General features: G+C 34.9%; 1 protein-coding gene across 1 annotated transcript in view; it reads left to right on the top strand.

The window, feature by feature from the left end:
• Positions 1–17,337, top strand: part of LOC111052245 — an 87,180-nt gene that overhangs the window by 7,866 nt on the left and 61,977 nt on the right. Inside the window, exons 5-8 of the mRNA XM_039440370.1 lie at positions 122–202; positions 2,965–3,165; positions 4,025–4,191; positions 7,924–8,035. Of these exons, the coding sequence (XP_039296304.1) occupies positions 122–202; positions 2,965–3,165; positions 4,025–4,191; positions 7,924–8,035 (561 nt within the window). The remainder of the gene's footprint in view (positions 1–121; positions 203–2,964; positions 3,166–4,024; positions 4,192–7,923; positions 8,036–17,337) is intronic.

Below are 17,337 nucleotides of genomic sequence, written 5' to 3'. Positions count from 1 at the left end.
TGAACTATAAATTATGATAGAATACATGAACCAGGGAAAGCGATCATATTTTTATCAGTGTGATAAAATTTATGAATTTTGTTCTCTTCAAGTTGTTCCTAATTCTGTTCTGGTGTTTCAGGAATTGGAAGATGTCTACACGGATCTGTGCAGTACACTTTCTGATTCAGTTCTTCAAGGTGCCGAAGTTATATCGGCAAGGGTGAGTATAGAAAATTCAGAGTTCTCTCATTTATAGATTCGAATCTAATTCAATCATACTCATAACTCAATGTTCTATTGCACAACAATATTATTTAATAATCGAGAAACTTATAGTAACAAACAGATATATTATATTGAATGTCAAGAATGGTTTACTGGAGATTTACGTTTCGAATCTAATTCAATCATACTCATAACTCAATGTTCTATTGCACAACAATATTATTTAATAATCGAGAAACTTATAGTAACAAACAGATATATTATATTGAATGTCAAGAATGGTTTACTGGAGATTTACGTTGATGTGATATTGGTGTAACAACCAAAACAAGCTTCTCGATTCACCATGTGATAATGATAATTGTCTGTTGTTTGTTGTCTGTCTCCGCCCTGCCAGAGAGTCATCACAGGCGTTTCCGTGGAAGACGTTTTCATCACGCGTCAGCGTTCAAAATGCAGTGCTCCCTCGTGAACAAAGTGAGACCGAAACCCAGACATTTTAGGGAATGTTGCAAAATGGAATTGGGTCCTACACCAACACTCAAAACTCATCTCCAATGATAAAATTTTCTGGAAAGCCTGGGTCATCATCAACTGTGACGCGTCACAAAAAACGTCTCTCACGGAAATGCCTGTTATGTGATATCAGAGAAAACTTCTATATTTGTATTCTGTGGTGATATGTAATATGTTATGTAATTACATGCCTGTTATGTAATATGTGACAACTCTCCGACAGAGTGGAGACAACTGGCGCGAAATCAGCTTTGTTCACAATACCCCAAACCCAAACTAGTAGTCTCTCAGTGCCTCAGCACTCTGGATAGTAGGTCCAATGGCTGTTCATAATTTTAGTTTAGTCCATTATTCGCCACAGTAGAATGAACTGAGGAATTGTCAACTGATCATTTTTCAGTTAAGGCTGTGCAAAGGCTAAAAATAAGCTTTCTACTGATGATATTTTTCAACTTTTTTTTATTTGTATATCATCAAGCTATCAAAATGTAAAAGTTTTCTCAGGAGAATATTTTTTTTTATCATCACTTTTTGAGATATGAGCGCTTAAAGTTCAAATTTTTGGGACAACATTTCAAATTGGGTAAGAGATAAATCCGAAAAATTTTGAGGATTAATCCTCCATGGTATTGGTGATTTAATAAAACAAAAGTTTTCTAAAAATTTCAATTTTTGATAAAGTTATTCAATTTACTAAAAATGACTTTTAGTTGAGCTATTTTCGGTAAATTGAATAACTTTCTTAATAATTGATATTTTTTTGAAAATCTTGTCTTATTCAATCAATAATACCATGAAGAATTTTATCCTGTAAATCTCATCGATTTATCTCTCATGGAATTTGAAATGTTCTGTCCCCAAAAATTTGAACTTTAGGCGCTCATATCTCAAAAAGTAATGTTCGGGAAAAAATCTTTTCCTGAGAAAACCTTTGCATTTTGATAGCTTGATGATATACAAATCAAAAAACTTTGAAAAATATCACCAGTAGAAAGTTTATTCTTAGCCTTTGCACAATCTTGAAGAAGAATGAACAGTTCTTCTGTTTATTGTCAACAGAAAATTATGTTGAACCATTACAGCATTCAATTTGGATTTTCGTTTAGTAATAATCATTAATCAACAGATTGTCTGAAATCGTTTCTGTTGAACAATTTCAACAGAAATATTGGGAATTGTCAACTAACAATCACTTACTTTCCGCACAGTGCATGACGCATGTAGCTAAAATAATTATTTCAGACAAACCGTGAACACTACTGTAACAACGAAATGTATTATTTCTTGGTCGTTATTGATGGGGCATGGCCTGTGAGATTGAGATTGATAAAATTAGTTTTCCTCCACCTACTGTCTAAAGTACTCACTTTACTCCCTGAAACCTAATACTAAAGTGTCACTTTTTCGCTCTCGGTAGTAAAAAACAGAAAAACTCACTAGGGAGTAAAAGTGACTCCATTTAAATAACATGGGGAGCATCTCTATTTTGAAACTTACATTGTAATAGGTTAGAAGGTCTAAGCTCAGATGAGAAAGCATAATAGAGGTGTCTGTCATTGAGTCAACTGAATTCAATACCACAACCAGAAATTTGATCAACTCAGGAAATATATGTTTGTATGATAATTATTATATTCTTAATATTAGTAGACGATAAAAATTTATACAATCTTTAAAATATTTTATTCTATTCAAAATACCAGCCAACAAATATTTTTGATCTGCAATTCAAATCTGAACCGCGTGATCTGGAGTCAGCCATTTTTGGTAGCTGCCCAGCTGATATAATTGTTACAACTTTTGCCGATAGATAGCGCAATCGGCAGTGCCAATCAGACGACCGGTTTTTAGGTTTCAGATTTAGGTTATGTTGTTAGGAATCATTGTCACCAATACGTAAGTTATAAGAATGATTTTATTTGCAGTTTCTATAAAAAAATGTAGATGGAGGAAAAATGTTGTGTACATCACGAGCGAAAAATACTTTTTCTCCCTCAGGAAAATTGCTGCCCTCGGCTTCGCCTCGGGCTTCAAACTTTTTCCCACAGGGAGAAAAAGTCGTACTTTTCACTCTAGATATACAAATAACTATTTTTTAACTCCTGCTCACGTACAAAAACTTCTTACTTTTTGTTGAGTAGTAAAATATTATTGTTTACTTTTTAATTACAGTTTAAATAGTCCTTATTCTTTGAACTCTCTATACTTAAATTTTTTTTAAATTATTCCCTATTGTTTCAGGCAACGGACCAAGCAAAACGCTATGAAGGCCTTTCGTCGCAGTGTCGCACGGTGCAGGCTCCTACTGACCTCTCTCACTTTGTGCGCTGTCTCTCTCCCCTACCTCCTCACCCACACCCTTCCCATAGGTTGCGGCTATTCACCCCTCCCCAACCACCACCACTAGGCGATGGCTCGGATGACAATCCGGCATCTCATAATGTGAGTAGATTAATTATCAGGAAACTATAATAGAAGTTAATTGTTCATTTAGGAAATTAGATAACTGAATGATGAACTGAATAACAATGAAAATCTTAGGCTAGGCACACACCAGTTAGTCAAGACAGGATAAGACATGATCAGTCACGTTTAGTCACAATTCTCCACATAGCTGCTTGTGACGCAAATCTCACTGATTAATCATTGCAATTAAACATGTCTTCATGAGCAAATATGTGAAGTATTGTGACTAAACGTGACTAGTCTTGTCTTGAATAACCGATGTATGCCCAGCATCATTTTGCTGGAATCAACCTTTTTGTTGCATTTGAATTCAACTCACTCAATGTATTTTTTTATAAGAGAACATGAATTGTATTTCCGAAGAAACAATTATTGTACTCCATCAGTACAAAATTACTTCAGACTTGAAGGCATTTGCGGCACAGGGGAATGGAGGGAGATCAGCCAATTACAGTGATGGATAGAGTCATAGGAAGAACCGCAGTTGCCAATTTGTCGATTAAACTCAGTCGACTGAGCGCTTACAGAGAGGAATCATCCGTATGAGTATCATGACCTCTTGAATACTCACTGGAAATGAGAGAACGCTTAGGCATCATAGCCGCCGTTGTATCCTTGCCGCTGTATGCCTTCTCTGCTGCGCATGTCCATCCCAAGTAAGAAGTAATTTTGTACAGAGTATAGGGTGACAATTGTAGACCGGATTATCTTCCTAATAACAATCTAACAATTAAATCAGGTTGCTTAACTGATTCAATTAAACTGATTAAATTATCAATTCTTAGTGTAGCTTGTTTCATTTTTATTTATAACTTGTTGTTTTCTGTAATTGAAGGACATGAACTTTCCGCCTCCCCTGAAGAATGAGCTAGTGATCGACAGGCTAGCCTCAATCAATGTGAGGCAGAAATATGACTCACTTCGCGCTGAGGCAAACGAACTGGAAACTCAAATCAAGCAGTTACAGGATGCCCTGGACTCTATGCAGAGAATACAGCAGAGGTGAGATAAAACTATTATTTTTCGCTGAGTATGTTGCAAAAAGTTGAACTATATTTTTGATCATTTTTATAATATCATCTACATTATTGCTTTTTATAGCTTTATCAGAACGTTTGTGGACAACAACTAATAAAGAGAAACTTTGTACTATACCAACTAATAATGATATGAGAAAGAATGGAAGAATATACTATATTAAATAGTATCATAGAGAAACAATAGCGTAAGTAGATATCCTATGGTATAGGGAATTTATGTCGCAACTTTTACTGTTATCTCAAGCCGATTACTGTCGATTATTGTTAATTTTTACTGTTTTGTTGGGGTGATAGTGTATGAACGGCACAATTTGAGAGACTACCAGTGTCACACAGCTGCATAGGAAAGAACTACGTGAACTATCGGCTTGGGATAACATTAAAAGTTGCGACATAAACGTCCTATACCATGGGATATCTACTTATGCTATCGTTTCTCTATGATAGTATTCAATACAATCATGAATAGAACCTATGCCTATGCGGACGATGTTGTTTTGTTAGCAAGGAATGAGCATAACCTAGAAGAAATGTTTTGCACACAAGGAGGAAGCTACAGTTTTAGGACTTGAAATAAATGTAGATGAAACAAAGTACATGCGAATGTCAGCAGATGAAAGGAGAAGACTGATTAGAAACTTGAAAATAGAAGATGATTGTGAAGTGGAAGGCGTGAGTGAGTTTAAATACTTGGGAGTAACACTGACAGCTGATAATAAAACAAGTCATGAAATATACACCCGAATTATGATGGGTAATCGGAAATATTATGCTAATCAGAGAATTTTTAAAAGCAGATTGATTTCTAGGCAAACCAAGGTAAAAATGTACAAAACATTGATAAGGCCGGTTGTGACTTACGGAGCTGAAACGTGGACCATTTTGAATAAGCGTTGAGGTCTTTCGAGAGAAAGATGTACAGGAGGATATGGGGACCGGTCTGCGTTGAAGGGAACTGGAGAGCCAGATTCAACAATGAGATGGATGAAGCAATTGGCGAAAGAAATATCATAAAGTGTATCAAGGCGAAAATAATAAAATGGCTGGGTCACGTGGTAAGAATAAGTGATGAAAGAGTACCACAAAAGCTGCTTGATGAAAGGATGATGGGCACCCAAAAAAGAGAAAGGCCAAGAAGAAGATGGATCAGCGATGTGGTGGAAGATCTCCGTGTGCTAGGTGTGGCGAACTGGCGGCAGGGAGCACAAGAGCGGGATGTATGGAGGCGTCATGTAGAGGAGGCCAAGGTCCACCCAGGACTGTAGAGCCAGATAAAGAAGAAGAAATAGTATTCAATTCAAATGATCAGTTATTTCGGTCTGTTAGTTACTTTGTTTCTCTTCATTGTTTGTTGTCTAACGTTCTGAATACCATATTTGGAATACTTGTGCGTGCATTGTCTCGGCCAATGGCAGTAGAGCTCATCCTCTATTGGTCGACAGTTAATGGCCCTTCACGTAGAACTTCTCCCACACTATATGTCCCGCTGATGCTGATCAATTTTCAAGCTTCTAGTTTACTAAAGTTTGAGAATATTATAATAACCGAAACTCATATCTCAAATTGTTTCAATAAATCCGTGGTTTTTACAACATCAAGACTGACTTTCAAAATATCAAGTATACTGCAAATACAGAAGTATTACTGGTTACATAGAATCAAATTAAGTTTTATCATTCATTAAAATATGGATGAGCTCCCACCCAGTACGTGCTGCCATCTATCGACAGAGTTTGGAAACACATTCCTGTCATCATTGTTGATAGCCAATCAGGTTACAGTAGCCTGAGATTGAAGGTGTGTCTATGGGCGTAGTTTCAATGTTGACTTGTTCGTCATTGGTTTGTCTTTCCAGATATTCCACGTTCCAATATTCCATCGTTTATGCATCTTCTTTTCTAATCGTTGTTTTTATTAAGCAATAGGTGTAATTATATAGTTTTTTCATGTTTTCAAATACCTCTGAAATAGTTATATTATGTGCAAGAGTAGTAGTGGATCAGCTATAGTGTTGGGAGTTCGTATCCAATTTAAGTTGTCACAAACACATTCATCACCAACATTAAGTAATCACTTACAGGATAAGTTCTTGTGATAATGCAAAGAATTTCAAATATAGAATACATAATTTTAATTTTATGTAGTTGAGAATATTGTGGTAATTATTCATATTGAATCAAAAAGACTAAGAAATTGTCAAAAACCACAGATTTATTGATACTTAGAAAGACCGGTTTCGGTTATTACACCATTGTCAATCTCTGATAAACTGACATCAGAGATTAAACTGACATCTGATAATTGACATCTCTGATGTCAGTTTATCAGAGATTGACAATGGTGTAATAACCGAAACCGGTCTTTCTAGGTATCAATAAATCTGTGGTTTTTGACAATTTCTTAGTCTTTTTCATTCAACATAATTTTACCTTGTGGTAGTTCAAATTGAACAAGGCTATGTCATTCTGAAGTATATTTTTCAATTTTTTTAAATCAACTATTTCAATTATTCATTGATTTTTCAATACAATGTGAACTTAAATTTGGAGAGAAATAGCGCAAGTTTGATCTTTTTTTTCTCTCTCAATCATTTTCTTGAAGTGTTTTGTGAAAATGGATAAAGCATGGAGAAATTACAAATCAATAGCTGTTCTACTCAACAGTTTCTACCAACGAACAGTATTGACACTTGAAACTAAATATTTATTTTTCAGTACTTTATACTGCAATTACCAATTTGAAAATTCACACCTACACTTAATATACGTTAAACTTCTGGGAATAAGCCTTGATTCAAAACTTACTTGGAAAAGTCATACGGATGCGCTTTGTAGCTACTCGATTATCTAGAGTTGTTGTATTTCTATTAAGGAAGTTGAAATCTTGTTCTAGCATTAGTCTCACCCTAAACGCATATTTCGCACTGTTCCACTCTCACCTTTAATATGGTACATTGCTGTGGGGAAATTCTAGTGGCGCAAAAGAGGTGTTTCTGTGTCAAAAAAGAGCTATACGTGCTATATTTATTTAACCTGGGCATGAGGGAGTCCTGTAAGCCTTTTTTCTTAGACAATGGTATATTGCCACTTCCATGTATTTACATTAGGAATTATTTAATATTTGTAAAGCAAAATTCTAATGTTTTCAATTTGAGGGGAAGCATTCATGAGCATAACATATTAACACTCGGTCAGGTAGTCAGATTGATGTGGGCCGTGCTAGGCTTGCCAAAACACAAAAAATGTACTGCTATAGAGAGTGAAAATTTTCAACAGGTTATCACTGGAAGTGCGGAATTATGATTTTGATAGTTTTAAGAGAGCAATAAAAGGATGGTTGGAGAATAGAGCATTTTATTCAATCGAGGAAATGCCGGTCTGTAATTATCCATAGATAAAATATTTGAGTAGCCTATTTGTATTTTAATTTGTAATATTATAATATATATAACGTGTACTTGTATACAAAGTATCAATGTTACTGTATCCTTATGAAGTGACTTTTGTCAATGCAATTATTTTGTTTGTGACAATAAAACATTCTTGATTCTTGATACGTATAGTATTATTGATTGAGATGAGAATATCATAGAGACTTATAATGTACAACAGTAAGTGTGTATAGTAGTGTATTTGTAGTTAGTAGTGATTTTGAAATAATATATTATAATGTTTAAAAAACGTTTTGTTGATAGGAGTTTGGAGTCACAAGTGTTCAACAAAGTCAACGAGCTCCAGGAAGACATCAGCATGAAGAGGTTCGATATGAAAACGGCCCAAATTCATCTATCGGCAGTGAAGGCTCAGGTAAATTATATTTTCTTATTGTGATATGCTATTACCCATGGAAAACAAGTATTTGTACAAATTTCATAAACTGAATCTAATACATCTGAGAATACTGGAACAATCCTCATATTATAAACTAGTAAAAGCTGATAAGTTTTGTAATCTTGTAATCTTTTCATGTAATGGAAACAGCCTTCTAGATTCGATTTATTTCAAGGATCAAGGGTCCCCAAGAATCAGGTTCATTCAAGTGATTCAGCTTGCTAGCGTTTTTCTAAACTTATAACTTTTATGTATAAATCAATTATTCCAAATGTTATAATCATTGCACAGTTATTTAGTCACATAGATTTCCACCTCGACTTTCTCGATATGTTTACACCTTTAAGCTGTTAGTCATCTCATCTCTCATCATTAAGGTATGCGCACACCGATGCGTACAAATTTGTTGCGGATTTTCAAGAATTCAGACTGCAGTTTCCAAACGAAGTTTTCGTTGCGAAATATTGGGGCTCGCATACTGGGAAGCGAAATAATCGCAATGTGGAGCGCGGGAATATTCGAGTTGACTTATATGTTGTTTACAAGGCAGACGAAACTATTATAGTTCCAGAACTCGCCACAAAATTCGCAACACGAAAAAGCGCTGCAAATGCTGCATGTAGCAAAAGCTGCGAATCATTCGCAAGGAAATATTTCGCAACGCATTGGTTTGCGCCAGCACATACACCGCAATGGTATTGAATTTCCGCACGGCAAATTCTGCGAATTGAATTCGCACCGCAACAAAACTTTCGCGTTGGTGTGCGCCTGGTATTATCCGTCTAAGTAGCCACGCACAAGCCTGGAGCTCTTTTGAGCATCATCTTCAGCAAATAAAAATTCCTATTTCAGTAGTAAATCTACTTCTATCTAGTCTCTCAAATAATGAATAGGCTAATATTCTATAAAAGTAGCATCTGACAAGATACACAACTTGTAGCTAAAGCTGTCATTCACAACTTGCAGCTAAAACTGTCATTCAGCTTGAGACAGGTTAGTGCTTTACATTAAGATTCACTTTAAACTGTCAGAATTACTTATATATAGAACACTAATGCAACCAATTTATTCAATGATGACAACAGACTGAAGTCAATCTCACTATGGATAAATAATGAGATTCAATTCAAAATGTCAGCTTTGGTTGAATGTATTATCCATTTGAAGCTTATCAATTTCTAATGAGGGTGAAATAATGATGACCACTGCAATCAATTTCATCCCTGCATTTTGTCAAGTGAGATCCACTACGAACTGTCAGAACGCTGTGATAATAACATCAATATACTCTCGATTCAACCGATGCTGACAGATTGGAGTGAACTCCACCAGCTGTCATTGATCTTTCTCTTTGTCATAAATTAATGATTGTTGTTTGATTCGTGGCTCGTTTAATTTGGTGTCATGAATAATTATTCATCTTAGATAAAACAGGTATCATGATGTGGATGTATTTATAAGCTCATAATCTACCGGTTGATTGGTAGATATGTTTAATTTATTGGTGGATCACTCTGGATTTCATAATTAGGAATATAGCTATAACCATTGAGACTGTTTATCTGCTATCTCATTGAATACTTCAAGTACAGTGCAGCTACAGGCTCTAACAAATTTCAATTTTAAATTGAAATATTTTGCAATTTCTCCATAATTAGGTAATGAATGAGATAGATATTGTCATTTCCACGTGAGACTTTCACCTTCAAAATTTCCAAATCATTATTCCTGGACCGAAAATCAAGTGACGAAGCAGTGTGTGATTACATAACCTCAACTTTTGGACAACTTTAACATTTAATCAAGATTTTTGGAGAGAAATAGTACAGGCTCAGCCTAGTTTTTCCTCCAATGTCATAATTGTATTATGATTATAGTGTTTCATACAATAAATAAATAATTAATGAATAAAATAAATAAATATGTAGACTTCACCAAGCCTATCAGTAGGTTTTCATTATCTGCGGTATTTTTTCCAGAATGTAGATTATTTAAAATTTTATAGAAATCGTCTACAAAAAGTAGTTATCCATCCTTGTTAGTTACTCTCCCAAGGCATATGAAACTCTCACATTGAAATATTTTTATAAATTACCAGCCTAATAATGAAGTAAGTAAAAGTAGACCATGAAAAGGAAGGTGAAAGTAGAATATTGGTATACAACAGAAAAAATAAATAAAAAGTTGCCTTGAGAAAAGGGAGAAAAAATTCTGTGATGAAAAGGGAAGGAGAAGAGTGTTGAAGGAAGGAGGATGGAAAATATGATAGAGAGGAGAAGGATGGAAAGAAGAACGAGCAGTGCTAGACGAAAGATGATGAAGAAACAATTGGCGGGTTATGATAAGAGGGAGAAAAAAGATAAACCTGAAGAACAAGAAGAAGACGAATATTATGAACAGTGAGAACAAGAGGAACAAAAAGGAAAATAACAGGAAGTAGAAGAAGAAGAAGAAGAAGAAGAAGAAGAAGAAGAAGAAGAAGAAGAAGAAGAAGAAGAAGAAGAAGAAGAAGAAGAAGAAGAAGAAGAAGAAGAAGAAGAAGAAGAAGAAGAATAAGAAGAAAATTCAGGTGGATTCGGGAAAAATAATTGCTCGATTTTTCACAGTTGACAAAACCGCAATTAAAATTGACCCCATTCCTGTGCAAAAATGAAGGGTACACAGCGAATGAAGGTACAAAAAAAGAATCCAATACGGTACGATCAATGCCAAGCTCGATCGGAACTTCCCATCTAGATTGGAATGTACAAAAAAGGAAAGCTCAAACAAAAAGGCTGGCTCGAGAGGTTTTCTAAACCTTTGACAAGACTGTCATGTTGGAGCCAAATACTGTCTGTGAGCGGGCGGAGAGAGGAAAAAAGCAATCATCTCTAGTTGACTTCATATAATATTTTAAACGCTATTTCAAACTGCATGGAGTAATTTCCCAATTCTTTTTACCAGGAACTCAAATAAAGTGAATAAAAAGAAATTGACTATTTCTTGAAATGTTGAAATATAAATATTGAAATGTTTGTGTTTGAGATGGAAAATATTATTAGAAATTGCAGTTTGAAACAATTATTATACAGGTTTGTGTTTGATTATTTTGATTTTTTGGAAGGTTTGTAACATGAGAGGTAGATAAGAACGGAATAATGATTGTTCTTCAAAATAGCAAACAAATATGTCAATGAAACATTTGAATGTGAAGGTGCGAACAAACTTACGCGCCACGAGCATGCGCATTTCACTTCTCATCAGCAGTTGCTATGCTAATTTATCTGTATCCTACTGTTTCTGTACAAATACAGATATAACCAGCGGATGAAAAGCGAACTGCGCTTGTTCGTGGCGCATAAATCTGTACACACCTTCAATATGATATGAGTATGAAGATGAATTTTCAAAGAATATTGTGTTGAAAGTTTGAAATTCATTGATAAAAGCAATCGAAAGTGATCGTTGAACATGCGTACTACGACTCAAGCCTCTAGTCATCAGTAGGAACTCACTACGAGCGTTTAATATTTCACTGTTTATCTCATTCTACAGAGAGACTTTTGACAGAGTAATTATTGTAATCAACAGAATAAATTGTACTTGTACATCTGAAGCTGCGTACACATATTCGCGCTTCCAACCCGCACCGTGCACGCTCCTCCCTCGTACCGCCCTCGTACCACCATCGAACCACAGTCGCTCCGCCCACGCACCCATCATGAACGTTACGGAAGATGTTAGATCTTCTCGCGTTCCCCAGTCGAACCACTGTTGCTCCCCGGTCGATCATCAATCGCTCTTCTTGAGTGACGTTCGGTTGCAGAGCAGAGCGAAAGTCTGTACGCACTTTTACATAGGTACAGTTCATCTCGTTAAAACCGTTCAAACAGTGAATTAAGTATAGAATTTTCCCGCACTTTCTCCAATGATGGTAAAGAATTCCATTATACTGACATGAAGTGACTATCCGTACATCACAGTAATAAGTTGGACATGACACATGAAAACTGAATACTGTCCCATTCAACTCTGTGTTGTCAGAAAATATGACCTTTTCCAAAGACTGTGAAGTATTTCGAGAGCGTGACACGATTGATATTCTTAAAAATGGCAAACAAACATAAAAATAAATACTTGAATGTAATATGAATAAATAAATAATTTTATTTCCATCATAAATTTCACTTGACATTCATTTTAATTTTTGGAAATTATATGACCACTTTGACAAGTTGTGTGGTCATTGTTAGTAATGTAATTACTAAATGTAATTACTAAATTGTTAAGACATGGATATCTTCTTGCAAAAGTTAAAATAGTTAGGATTAAGATATTTGATACAGAGAGGCTTTTTGTGCAACACAGGAACAGATCAGACACCACACACAGAAACTGTATAAGCTCAAAAAATGCAAACGATTCAAAAATTGTGCAACCTGTATTGTCCAAAATTTCACACTGAAACACACCTCACAATCTCCGTTACCTTCTTTGCCGGAACCATAACATTTCTCTGGGTGAGTCTATGACGGGAGAGTTGAGATGCAGCTTTTTCCATGAGCTCTCAAGGGGGGAAGGGGAAACCTAGTAGTTAGAAATGGAGGTTATGGTGGGGTGAGGGTTGGGGAGGTAGTTCTCTGACGTCCATTGTTATCTAAGCTTTTTGCTGCTTGGAAAAGTGTCGGAGGCTAAATTGGAGTGCCACTTGATTATTTAACCCTCTTGCACCTTTGATTGGCTTGTGGCAAAAATCGAACAGCATGTTCATGGGAGCTCAGACTCCCAGCTCGTTATTCGTAGTAGAATAATTATTACTCACTTCTCAAAGGGGACTATAGTTAGATTCTCCTTGAAAGTCAGTTGAAATGATAGGACGGCATTGTTGCCTTGTACAGCCTTGGACTGAACAGCCTTGTACAGTTTTAAGACTTGCTTTGAAATTATTGACCTGACTTGTATATACTCCTGGAGTCCTTGGGACGTGATCTTAGAAGAAAAATCCAGAATCTATTCCAGAAAATGTAAGCTTCTTATTCGTCAAAAACATTCAATGTTGTATTTGTTATTCTATTCCAAATTTATCGTTAAAATATTGGATTCAATCACCTATTCTCTCATTCTATTCAACAAGCAACTGTCTCTTTCTTCCTAGCAATATGTTTTTAAATTCCTCCCGCTATAAACCCTAAAGCAAATAATAAACAATCTATAGACATATGTTTTCTATGCCCTGAAGTTATTACCTGTAAAATATGGATTGGATCCTTGAGAACAACCCTTGTTCTTTATTCATCTATACATGTATTCACAATTCTATGTTCAATATCATGCATTCAACTCACTAATTTGATTGATTTATATTTGTATTGAAAATACAAAAATCTCATACATTCAAATTACTAACTGTACCCAAATCGATTACCCAGTTTACTATTGTCCTCTTGAAGGAAGTTGAGTTATAATCGACCCAGTAGCTTCTGAGCTCTAGCGGTAGAATTTCGAATTGAATTTCTCGACCAATCGGAAAGGGAGTGGGCGGAGCTTGGAGGCATGCTCTCTATCATGATTGGTACTTCAGACTTGCTTAGACTTTGAACGTGATTGCTCATTATAAGGACTTGCTGTCCTTCTTTAGACTTCTGTATTCAATGTAGGTTGAACACAGGTGAAGGAATACAAATTGTATTCCAAGTCAGAGATACATCGATATCAGAGTGTTCCATTATTATATCGGCTGCGTTCACAATATCAACTATTCTTCTATAAAATATATTCATAAAGATATTTGTTTTCTATAGAGTGGTTCAGTTTGGCTACTTTGATGTTATGGAGATAATAGAGATTGTAAATGAGTTTAAAGATTGTAAATTATAAATAAATAAATACTAGTTGGCCGTACCCTTTTTTCTTTGTTATTTTTTATCCTTAGTTTCATCTAATACGAACTATTTTGTGTTCTCAATTATTAAAGAGTTTCCATATCCTCATTTGGACTATTTTAATCAAAATTAGGGAGAGAAACAGTCTTGGGTTTATCCTGTTGATTCTCTCCCAATCATTAATTTTATATTGTGATTGTGGAATTTAATAAATACCTATATATTCTTCGCCTGTTACCTATTCCCGTATCTTTTTCCTTTATATTGAGTAACGAAACAATTCATCATCGTCCAGCTCTGTTTCAATATTCTTTATAATTTCCTGTCTGATTTTCTTCTTCCCTCTTCTTCTGTGATTCGATAATATTTCATTTCATTCTCATTTCACTTGCAAAATAACATTTATACAATTAGGACATGTTTTCATTTCATCTCATCAAATGTATACTTTTTGTGTTACTTGAAGCAGAGCAAGAATACTGTGAAATAGTGTTGATGAAGTTGATTTTGAGAAATTTCAAAGCCTATTTTCTCCAAAGGAACAAACTTATTACTCTTCGTTTATTTATCTAAACTTTTTTGGATTTAGTAACTGGTGAAATAAGAAAAGTACCTTTCAACAGATCAATGGCTTCAAACAACAAAATAATGAAGATTAAAGTAATAATTTCAATGTTCGTGAGAAAGCATAGTTCCACAAGAATAGAACCTATATATCATTAGATTTCCTCCTTCACAGAGCACCCTGATACGAATTCACTTTTAAGAGACTCGGAAGTCGAAACCCACCTTGAACTGTTGGTCCATTCATTTTCAAAATTCCTCCCTCACTTGCTATCCTTGGGCTCGAAAAACAGAAAAATCAAGATAATGTGCTCTTATCATGTGATGTAAATATTAAAATTTCAAAAGCAGGTGAATTCAAGTTTTGAGAATGGATGATTAGTTTGAAAGAGTTTTGGAATCAATTATTTTCTTTAGTCTGTGCAAACCTTACAATGCATTCTATTGAATATTCAAATCACTCCTTTTTGTTGCCAACACAAAAGTTTCGAAAAACTCCACCCCAACTCCCGTATTTCAAACTTGGCTTTCAAAACTTTCAGTTCTTCCCAGCAAACCACTCGGAAAACCTGTGACAGTTCAATTGTTTAACAACACAGGTCCGGGAAAAACTAGCCGGAAAATTCGGTCACCCCTGTTTTAACCCAATTTTGACCGCGCCGCTGGGGCGGGAAATTCGCGGCCGCTGAGTTGGCATCACTGCGATTTCAGTCAATATTCCGGTTGAGTTCAGTGTTGCTTTCAGTCTATGGTCCACTGCAGCCGTGTAAGGTGGTCCATGATCAGAAGCCCGAGAGGGTGAATTTTCCGTCTGTTTTCAATCTTATGCGCTTATTATAAACACTAAATCGAGATTAATCACGCACATTACAACATACCTATTAGAAATAATCGTATTATAACAATTCTAACCCCTTAAAATAAGATAAATTCTAGTGAAATATTGTGTAAGACTTGGTACATTCTCCAGCGTGAGTATACACGAGATTTGGACTCTACCTGATAAGATAGACTTGCCCAATTTGTGTTAATAGTTCTCCAAGGGTACAGATTTCTAAAAATACCAATCATAGTCTGCTCAAAACCATTTGAGGGTTGTCATTGTTGTATAACATGTGGTTCACACCCTAAATATGGTTGTTTACGTGATATTTAGGTTAGATTCACAGGGAAAACAAGGGGTCAAGTTTGTGAAGTTTGTATAAATAATTCAGGAGGAACAGAGTCGTTGAAAGTGATACTTATTCAAATCTATAATGTTAGGGATGATTCTATATAATAATTTGAAAGGATACATTCATTGTAGGATAGTTTAGTTGGAGGTTGAGATATGTGGTGGATTTCACGATGTTGCATAAATAATATAAGTAGAAAATTCTATTAGAAATGACATTATGTCGAATTTTTAATACATTTTTGGAGCAAGTAATTCATTTATGAGAGGTTCAGTGATAAGAGTATTAGAAAAAGTGGTAAATTTGAATCAATTATTCGAGAAGAAACGTTTATTTCTGGCATATATAGTATTGTATCTATTGCAAGATTCACGTTCATAACAGTATCAGGGATTCTATAATCCAAGATAGTATGCATGATTTGAAATAAGAAATACCTGATGTAAATAAGATTAGTAAAGTATGAATCTGCTCATAGTAAGGGATAGAAAGGATAGAAATCTAGTAAAAGATAGAGAGGAAAATACGTAGTGGAGAATAATAATAATAATAATGGAAAAGTGGGGGAATGGTATTTGATATACGAGTATTAACAGGGGATTATTATGTACAATTGAAGATTATTCAAGGGTTGAGAATCTAAACCAGCCGGTGCATTATAGGTGTAACCAGATTTGATGGTTTACTTTTTTGGGTAATTGGTTCAAAGTCGAAGGTTTCTTATCACCCCACACATAAGTTCATAAGATAAGCTTGAGGAGATATCATTTGAAGAACGACTTGAAGATTGAGAAGATGAACTTGCGAAGATATGATGATCAATGATATATCATCATCATTATCATAATACATGAGTTTGTGGATTTGAGTGAAATTTTCAATATTTTTTTGCAATTGTGAAGGAAGAGTTTTGTTTGGATTCGTATTTGGAAATTGATCAATCTAATAAATTCAAAATTGTAGTGCATACATTTTTTGGACTCAAAATTGTGTACGAATTATCATTTAAGTTACTTAAGTAGCATAACCTTTAGACTGTATTCCAAATTAAGGTTTGAAGCAGTTTTGGGCAAATGCCTGTTGTTTTTACCTGAATTGTATTTGCTTATCAACAGACAAACAAGTATTCAATGATCAAATCAAGCTAGTATTCATCATTGAGTAGATTAATTGATATAAAATAATTGATATAATGATTAATTGATAATAATCTATATAGAATCCTTATCATGCTAATTAAATCCTACAAGACGTTTTTGGGGTAGAAACTCTTCATGAATATTTGAACGAGCGTTAGCAAAGATCTCACTTTCGACTTACTGAAGGACAAAGTCGTTTTCTGTCTGTAAGTTTGACAAGAATATTAGAGAGAATTGATCAATCAGCTTCAAATTTTGAACTCGAATTCTTCGAACCTTTTTACAGGTCAAGTTCGTTGGACAACAAATTGACTCACTCATTTGTCCTTTTTCAGGATACAAAAACAACATTGAAAGTGCATAAGAAAAGAATTGTTTTGATTTTATTATTTAGTCAGCTGGAATTAATTGCATGCTATTTCTTTAATTTTTCCAACCATTTAAAAAAGCTGATGCTATTTGGGAGATATCTCACAGACTGTCAGACAGACCGACTTTATGCAGACAGATTCAAAATGAAGTTGAACCATATGCCGGAT

The sequence above is a fragment of the Nilaparvata lugens genome, chromosome 13 (genome assembly GCF_014356525.2).
Source record: "Nilaparvata lugens isolate BPH chromosome 13, ASM1435652v1, whole genome shotgun sequence".
Lineage (NCBI taxonomy): Eukaryota > Metazoa > Arthropoda > Insecta > Hemiptera > Delphacidae > Nilaparvata > Nilaparvata lugens.
Note: the sequence above shows the minus strand (reverse complement) of the source record. Positions and strands in the feature narration are given on the sequence as shown.